We start from the raw sequence: 9487 nt of genomic DNA on the forward strand, positions 1-9487 counted from the left end.
TGTTTCAGTCTTGGGTGGTGGCGGGGCTCTTCTAAGTTTGCAAGTTCCTGACATAGTCTCTCTCAGCCCTATAGCTGTTCCCCATTATGCTAGTCCTATATTCTTTAGAGATCTGTTTGCCTCCTTTAACAAATAACCCCCTCATACCTGTTAAGACTTATTTAGGGACCAGCAGTTAGCATAATGGCTATGTCGCCGAACTCCCATGTAGTCGACCACGGTTCAAATCCTGGACCTGGTAGCTTAAACTCACGCTGGGCGCATGTGCATACGTGCCCAAGATCCTAAGAGGAGAATGGAGGAGAAGGGATTGTGGTGTGGCCATCCCCCTGGGGGTGACTTGTCACTTTCTGTCTCTCTGGTGAGCACATGCAGCAAAAACCTCTCAAAAACAAAAACAAAAGAAAAACAAAAGACTTATCTAAGCTTTTCTTGTTCACATTACTAGTGTGGCTTCTGTTTCCTGCCTGGACACCTGTAGATGTGACTCTGTCTGAGGAGATAGCACATATGGGGCTGAGAAAGAGCCAGGACCAAAGATCCATTCACAGTAAATACTAACATAATAAATACCACTGTGTGTGTAGCTGCTCTGTGCCAGCACTGTACTGAAGTAGCATTATCTTGGGGGTGGGTTAAACCAGGCAGCTCAGTTTTTTGTCCAAGGTCCTGCTAGAAAAAAGCACTAGGTCAATTTGGCTATTACTTGCAGCTGAAGGCATTTTAACTGATACAATCATTTTTTTTTTTAAGAGAGAGATTTTTGATATAGGGCATGTTCGCTTGTTGGAGAGACAGAGACAGAAAGCAAGAAATCACCCCCCCAGGGGGGATGGTCACATTACAATCCCTTCTCCTCCATTCCCCTTTTGGGATTTTGGACACGTATGCACACACGCACATGCACCCAGTGTGAGTTTTAAGCTGCCGGGTCCAGGACTTGAACTGTGGTCTACTACATGAAAGTCCAGTAATGTAACCACTATGCCATCTGCTGGTCCCAATATAGTCATATTAAGGAAAGGATATGAAGTGATGATCTGCAGGTAGGACTAGGTAAGTTTTTCCTAAATCAAGAAAGACACAGGGGAATCCTTAAGGTGCTTATCATTTTTATGGGATCTTGTCCTAAAGGACATTAGACAAAAGCACAAGTCTGCTTGGATACTTTCTGACCTTCAATGCACTGGAAAGGCTCTTTCCTGGCATGTACTCTCTGATGTCTAATGAGCTCTGAGCTCCCTCTGTAAGCTTTCCCGCATTCTTGACATAGAAATGGTTTCTCTCCACTGTGAATTCTCAGACGCTGACTCAGATATGAGCTTTGACTGAAGGCCTTCCCACACTCATTACACTCATAGGGCTTCTCTCCTGAATGAATTCTCTGAGGTTGAACAAGATGAGCACCCCACCGGAAGGCCTTCCCACATTCACTACATTCATAGGGTTTCTCTCCTGTATGAATTCTCTGATGCTGAATGAGGTTGGAGCTCTGATGGAAAGTTTTCCCACAGTCACTACACTTGTAAGGTTTCTCTCCAGAATGAATTCTTCGGTGAATTACGAGGTGTGAGTTATAAATGAAGGCTTTACCACATTTGCTACATTCATGGTCTTTCTTCCCTGTGGGAGTTTTCTTAAGGCTGACAACCATCTGCCTGAAACTTTTCTCCTGGGCAGGGGAATGTCTCAGTCTCTCTGCTTTGGTATTTAACTGCTGCTGTTCCAAGGTGCTCTCAACTTCAGAGGTAGTTTCAAAGGTAGAGGTGTTGGTGGCAAGTCTTTCTGAGAATACCCTTGATTCCACTTTAGTAACGGGTGGTTGTGGCAATGATTCTTGATCCTTGGGTCCTGGGCCTTCTTCTGCAACCACTGATGGAAAATGTAAATATACCTGTTCTAGATGTATGGAAAAATGATACTCAGATTAGGATTTACATCTCTGGAATGAAAATAAAAGCTTAAAAAATAATCATTATATATATATTACAAAGACTGAAAGGATATTTAGTTAGATCTAATAGTACTTCAAAATGTTTGTGGAAAAATGGAATTAAAGTACAAGTTTATTTTGATACAAAAATGTTTTTGAAATCCATGCATAATTTTTTCATAATACACACTGTCTATGGATTTTCTGAAGACCCCCTTGTATTACCAATGGCTATCTCTTGGTGATAGGTTTGTGCAAAGTAGAGGGTTTTTTCTTTTGTCTTTTTCCCTACTTATCTGTTTTCCTAATTTTTCCTTAATGGTACACTAAAGAAGTGTTATTCGAAAATTCAAGTAAGTTTCAAAGCAGTCTTTTTCAGATATACTCTTATTTTTTAAAGAATAAGTTTATTATTATTATTATTATTATTATTTTGGAGAGGTTTTTGCTATAGGGCACATGCACTTGCCAGAAAGACAGAGAGAGACAGAAAGCAAGAAATCACCCTCCAGGGGGGATGGCCATACTGCAGTCCCTTCTCCTCTATTCTCCTCTTGTGATCCTGGGCACGCATGCACACGTGCCTGGCATGAGTTTAAGTCACTGGGTATGGGACTCGAACAGCGGTAGACTACATGGGAGTCCAACGATGTAGCCATTATGTTATCTGCTGATCCCTCTAATTAATTTATTTTTAAAATCTGACCAGAGAGAGAATGAAAAGGAAAGCGAGAAAGCAAGCCGACCTGTTCAGGATGTGAACGATGGTCAGCCATGTGGGAGTCCAGTGCCCTTAATCACCACCCCACCTCTTAAAAAATAGAAGAGAGATGGGACCAGCAGGTGGCATGGTGGCTAAGGCACTGGACACTCCCACATGGCTGACCATGGTTTGAGTCCCAGACCTGGTGGCTTGCTTTCTAACTTTCTCTCTGTCTCTCTCTGGTCAAATTAAAATAAATGAATGAATAAATAAAATTAAATAAATAAAAGAGAGAGAAAAGGAATTGGGAAGAGGTCAACTCAGTGAAGGGAAAAAGAAGATTAGGGGAAAGAAATGTTCCTAAAGGCAGAAAGACTATCCATCTTGGCTCTGTAAAACCTTCACCTCTTTCCATTCATTTTCCCTCCCTGTAAATCTGCATCAACTAAAGAGGACCCTAATGCCACAGCCTCTATTTTTAACAGGGTGGATTGCCAGCTCCCTGCCACCTATCTGCTTGGTGCTCTCTGCCTTTTCCTTTGACCTTCTCCTGAAAAAAAGAAAGAACAAAGTGCTTTGCATTTTTGTTTTTAAGTGTCTGTAAAACTATTTGTCGTCTAAGGAAAACAAGAAGTGATCAAGGGCTGGCTCTGTGGTGCAGTGGTAATGCGCTGCTCAAGAGTACTTGGATCCAGGAGCCACACGGTGGTACAGTGGCGGAGCACGACACTCTGAGGCAGACCCACACGGGAAGGTCTAGGTTCGTCTGGAGGCCTCCTTGAGTACATCAGGCACATCTGCCCACCCGCAGTCCAGGCTGGCTGGGGCTGGGGGTGGATTGCAGTACCAGAGCCCTGTGGGGGTGCTATCTCTCTCTCTTACTCATGGAGGACTAGGGGAAGCAACATGACCAGACCCTGTGGAAGGTGCTCATCTCTCATTCTCAAGTGTACACACATAGGCTCTATCATAAATAAGCAACTGCGTTAAGATAACTCAAGATCAGGACCAGCAGTTAGTGTAATGGCTATGTTGCCGAACTCCCATGTAGCTGACCGCGGTTCAAGTCCTGGACCCAGTGGCTTAAACTCACGCTGGGCGCGTGTGTGCGTGTGCCCAAGATCCCGAGAGGAGAATGGAGAAGGGATTGCGGCATGGCCATCCCCCCTGGGAGGTGATTTCTCACTCTCTGTCTCTCTGTCTCTCTCTGTCTGTCTGGTAAGCGCACGCACCCTATAGCAAAAAACAAAACAAAACAAAACAAAACAAAAAACTCTCAAAAAAAAGCTACTATGTAGCATTATCTTTTAAAAAAGATAACTTGAGATGATTAGATTTAATTGTGTTGTTGTTGTTCAGGTTAAATCCTTTGGTTAAATAATTCTGAAATATTGCACCAGACAGGTGGCATGATGGTTAAAGCAGTTGGATCCCACATGGCCAACTGTATGGTTTGACTCCTGGACCCAGTGGCTTGAAAAATGCCCCAGGCATGTGTGCATGTGTGCCCAAAATCCCAAGGGGAGAATGGAGGAAATGGGATTATAGTGTGGCCATCCCCCCAAGGGGAGTGCTTTTTCATTCACTCACTCTCTGTGTCTCTCTAGTGAGCACAGGTGCCCTACAGCAAATTAAAAAAAAAAGAAAACCTGAAATATGATTGCTATTTAAAAGGTCACAAAATGGGACCAGCAGTTGATGTAATGGCTATGTTGCTGGACTCCTATGTAGTCGACCACGGTTTGAGTCCCGGACCCAGTGGCTTAAACTCATGCCAGGTGCATGTGCATGCGTGTGTGCCCAAGATCCCGAGAGGAGAATGGAGAAAAAAGGACTGTGGTGTGGCCATCCCCCCTGGGGGGTGATTTCTTGCTTTCTGTCTGTCTCTCTCTTTCTGTCTCTCTGGTGAGCGCATGCACCCTATAGCAAAAACGTCTCAAAAAATAAATAAATAAAAGGTCACACAACAATTAGCTTTTTTTTTCTTTTTGGAAAGGTTTTTGCTATAGGGTGCATGTGCTTGCCAGAAAGACAGAGACAGAGAGACAGAAAGTGACAAATCACCCCCAAGGGGGGATGGCCATGCCACAATCCCTTCTTCATTCTCCTCTCGGGATCTTGGGCATGTATGCACATGCGCCCGGTGTGAGTTTAAGCCACCGGATCCAGGACTCGAACCACGATCGTCTACATGGGAGTTCAGCGACATAGCCTTTACACTAACTGCTGGTGCCTAGCTTCTTTTTTTTAAAGAAAGAATATTTAAGTTTTTTTTTAAAAGAATTATTTATTTAACTTTATTTATTTATTTTTTAAATTTGACCAGAGAGGGACAGAGTGAGAGAGAGAAAGTGAGAAAGTAAGCCACCAGGTCTGGGACTCAAACTGTGGTTGACCATGTGGGAGAGTAGTGCCCTTAACCACCATGCTACCTGCTGGCCCCCAGTTAGCTGCTTCTTTATTTATTTATTTATTTATTTCAGTTGAAATTTTTGCTATAGGGTGCATGCGTCTGTAAGAGAGACAGAGAGACAAAAAGCAAGAAATCACCCCCTGGGGGGGATGGCCACACTGAAATCCCTTCTCTCCATTCTCTTCTCAGGATTTTGTCATGCATGCACATATGCCTGGCGTGTTCCAAGCTGCTGGGTCTGAAACTCAAACTGTGGTTAGCCATGTGGGAGTCCAGTCATAACCATTATGCCATCTGCTGGTCCTGCGGTGAGCTTCTTTTGAAAAGTAAATTAATCAAGTTGATAAATGAACAGAAGCTTACGAAACAGAAGTAAAAGAGGTAAGAAAACATCTGGGAAAAAGGCAAGGAGGAAAAGAGAGCTGGGAGGTAAATCCATACTTCTGGACTAGAGTTAAGATTCATCTCCACGAGAGAGTAGGAGAAGGTCTGTGGGCGTGTATGCAAGACAAGATGCAAGTTTCTGCATTAAATCTCAAGAGGTGAAGGTAAATGCAGACATAAGAGAGTTTCAAACAGAGCTATTCTGATAGGAAAGAGGTAGTAAATAAATTTGGTATAGGTTGTGTCTCCCATAGGAGACAGCTTAAAGAAATGTGTTCTGGGCCAGCTTTGTGGTCGATGATTTAGCTACCTGGATGCCACGGATGACCATGTGGTTTGAGTCCTGGACCTGCCACCTCAAGACACATGCAGGAAACATGTGCGTGCCCAAAATCCTGAAAGGAGGGATGGAGGAGGGGGGATGTGGTAGGAACATTCCCCATGGGGAAGGGGCTTGCTGTTCCTTTCTGTCTCTCTCTGGCAAGTACACTTGTCCCCTAGCCAAAAAAAAAAGTATTTTGGGGTGGACCCTGTAGCCTAGTGGTTAATCGGGCCAGATCCCATATGACTGACTAAATCCTTGGTCCTGGTGGTTTGAAAAATACACCAAGCATGGGCGCATGTCCGTCCAAGCGACATAACCATTATGCTAACTGCTGGTCAGGATGGTTCTGTGAGTTTTTAATGTTTACTTTATCTCTTTTTCTCTGTTTCTTGCAAGGGATGCAGCCCCTGGCAATGCTTTGGGGGACACAGAGGTTGAAAGAAAAAGATCTAAAGGCTGGCCTCAAGTTTAGGGCAGAGCTATTATGGACTAAGAGTTAAGAGTAGTAGAGATGATGAAGCAGTAAATAAATGAAATGTTTCCTGGTCCTGCTTCAGGGCTCTCTAAAGCTAAGGGATGATGGTGGGGATTTTTATTTTTTTCGGAGAGGTTTTTGCTATAGGGAGCGTGCACTCCCCAGAAAGACAGAGAGATAGAAAGAGAGAAATCACCCCCCAGGGGGGATGGCCATGCCACAATTCCTTCTCCTCCATTCTCCTCTTGGGATCTTGGGCACACATGCACATGCACCCGGTGTGAATTTAAGCCACTGGGTCTGGGACTCGAACCGCAGTCAGCTACATGGGAATTCAGTGACACAGCCATTACACTAACTGCTGGTTCCAAAGGTGGGATTTATATCTATCTATCTATCATATATATATATATATATATATAGTAGTCTGCAAACTTTCCAGAACCAGATATTGGCCTTGTGAAATACAATCCTCTCACAGACCAGGGGGTGGGGGAGTTGGGTAGGCAGTGGTGGTACCAGGATGACCCAAGCTCACCACATCCACCATGGACCCATTTCCACCACTACCACATTACAACTGCAATATACAATGGAATGACTCAACAATAGGGTTCCCATTCCCATGAGAATCCAGTACCCCAGCTGATCTGGCAGGAGGCGGAGCCTAGGTGGCAATGTGAGTGATGGGGAGTGGCTGCAAACACAAAATCTTGCTTGCTCACCCACCGCCCACATCTCATTGTGTGGCCTGGCCTCCCAGCAGGCCCTGGACCAACACGGTATCATTTATGTATTATTTAATCCTCAGAGTGACTTTATAAAATAGATTATTAAAAAATATTTTAATTGTATTTATTCATCCATTTATTTTCATTTGACCAGAGAGAGAGAGAGAGAGAAAGTGAGAAAGCAAGCCACCAGGTCTGGGACTTGAACCATGGTCAGCCATGTGGGAGTGTCCAGCACCTTAACCACCATGCCACCTGCTGGTTCCAAGATAGATTAATTTTTATTCCTAAATTAATTTTATTCCTAAATGGGTGATAAAACAGGCCAAGTCTGTCCCTGAGCGGTCAGGATCGCAAGGCCATGATGATGACAGCTAACGGCTGAGTACCTGTTATGTGCCCTTTGTACTCCCTCATCCTCCTCTCCCTCCCCACAGAATTCTGCTCCTCACCACTCTCCGGGAAAGGTTGGGTCTCCTGAGATTCCTTGAGCTGGGTCTCGTTAGGCTGGAGCTGGGTGCTTGGTGCCTCCTGGGCTGCTCCCAGAGGTGCCTTCTGCCATAGCTCTTCCTGTGCAGGTCCATGTGCAGAGTCTGGAACCTGGAGGTGATCAGGCACCACTTGTGTTATATGAGACCAAAGCTTCCAAGGAGACTTTAGAGAGCCTCCTCAGAATCAGCACAAGGGAAGAAAGAGAAACTTTAGTCTTTTTTGTCATTCAGGGCTTGAGGGCAGAAACAGGACAGAAACACAGACTAACTACTCTATCTGGCCCAAGAGAGGTGTGAGCTTGGAAGCAGCTACCCCTGTCCAGCCTGAAGGTCATGTTCTGGCTCCCACAACAGATCAACTTCCCCTTCCCACCTGCAGTCCTGGATCAAGTCCTTTCTCTAAATCCTCCAGCACAGTCACAGCCTCCTCTCCACTCTGAGAGTGATGTCCCCGTACCCAGCACTGCAGCTTCTCAGGCAGGATGGTCAAGAATTGTTCCAGCACCAAGAACTCCATGATCTGCTCCTTGGTGTGTCTCTCTGGCCTCAGCCACTCACAGCAGAGCACCCGTAGTCGCTTCAGGGCCTCCCGGGGATCAGGAGTCTCCTGGTAGCAGAGTTGCCTGAAGTGCTGGTGGAAGATCTCTTGACTGGCAGAGTAGGTCCCAGGTAGCTTGGTCTCACACTCCCAAGACTGTTCCTCTTCCTTTGGCTCCACTGTCAAAATCTTCTCTTGTTCCAGTGTACCCTGAGTTTTACCTGCTGTTAGTGATTCAGCCATTCTAGCCTGGACTAGCTCTGTAGAAGGCTGGAATCTTTCAGGGCCACCCTGGAATATAAGAAATCATTCTTCTTTTTTCTCATTCATTAAACACATACACAGCATCTACAAGGAGCCAAACTTATACTACAAATAAAGGGTATACAATATCCTTTATTCCCTCCTTCTCTGTCCCTCTCTAGAATCCTGCTCCAACAAGTTCCTGTCTTTGAGAAACATGCAACCTGATAGATGGACATGTAGTTTTCCACAATATAATTAGATAAATACCATAACTCAGGATGGGGTGGGGGGCAGGAAAAAATGTTCTGGGGGTCCAAGGGAAGAAACAACTTCTGAGAAGAAATATATTTGAAGCAAAACCATTTCTTAGATTCAGAGCCCAGAGTTGGGCAGTTGTCAGTGTGAGGTGGCAGTGTTGGGGAATCACTCTCCTTCCAGATGGCCACTCTTGCCTTTCTCAAAATTCTAAAGTATTGGCTACGAAAGAAAATGTAAATCCCTTCTAAAGGGTTAGAGCATACTCAAACGTTTGCCCAGAACTTATTCCAGGGCCCTGTTACGGAGCTATGAGCAAAGCTTGGTTCAGGGAATGATGTCCAGCATCAAGCCCATCTAACAGGGGAGGAGGTGGGAGGCACCCAGAGGCCATTAAAGCAGCACATATTGGGACGGTTGGCCCAAGACAAAGGAGGCACGAAGAAAAAAGCAGAGCAGAGTCTGAGTCTCGGGGTGATGTCCCACGGGGCCAGTCCTTCACCCCAGTTAACTTCTACGCCTGATCTGGGGCAGGTGTCAGCGCCAAAAACCTGGAGAGGGACGGTGGTCCAGGCAAGTGACAACTCCCCACGTCCCACCCTTCACTCTGTCCTTGGGATCTGGAGGTAATAGGGGCACCAGACCTCCGCCCTTCACAGTAAGTGACGTAAGGCAGGCGGCAGAGCGTGGGTGGTGGGAACCAAATTCTTTGCACGCAAACCCGAGGAGATGCCCGAGCACTGAGCCGCGCTGCTCGTCCCAGTAGAAGCCGAAAAGACTCACAGCGCCGGAGGAGGTTCCATCCGGGCACTGCCCCCCACCGCACGCTGCCAGCCCTCGCCCTAGTAGCGGGTCCGCGCCTGCGCAGCCTCGGCCTCCACCTCCCGAAAGGACCCGCGCGCGGGCTCCGGCCTGCAGACTCCGGCGACGAAGCGTGGCGGTCGCTGGGAGCCGCGGGGGCGGGGGCTGTGGCAGCCGGCGCGGCGGGGGGGG

The 9487-nt window shown here is 46.2% G+C and overlaps 1 protein-coding gene across 1 annotated transcript; it reads right to left on the reverse strand.

Annotated features, from left to right (window-relative positions):
- Positions 1–1105: 1105 nt before the first annotated feature.
- Positions 1106–9436, reverse strand: ZNF232 (zinc finger protein 232). Its single transcript, XM_027773137.1, has 4 exons — positions 9278–9436; positions 7829–8284; positions 7417–7564; positions 1106–1899 (listed from the first exon to the last, which is right to left on the reverse strand). The coding sequence occupies exons 2-4, from the start codon at positions 8234–8236 to the stop codon at positions 1139–1141; spliced, it is 1317 nt and encodes a 438-aa protein (XP_027628938.1). The 5' UTR covers positions 8237–8284; positions 9278–9436; the 3' UTR covers positions 1106–1138.
- Between the last annotated feature and the right edge of the window lie 51 nt (positions 9437–9487).

This window comes from Tupaia chinensis, unplaced genomic scaffold (assembly GCF_000334495.1).
Source record: "Tupaia chinensis unplaced genomic scaffold, TupChi_1.0 Scaffold000330_1, whole genome shotgun sequence".
In the NCBI taxonomy this organism is placed as follows: domain Eukaryota; kingdom Metazoa; phylum Chordata; class Mammalia; order Scandentia; family Tupaiidae; genus Tupaia; species Tupaia belangeri.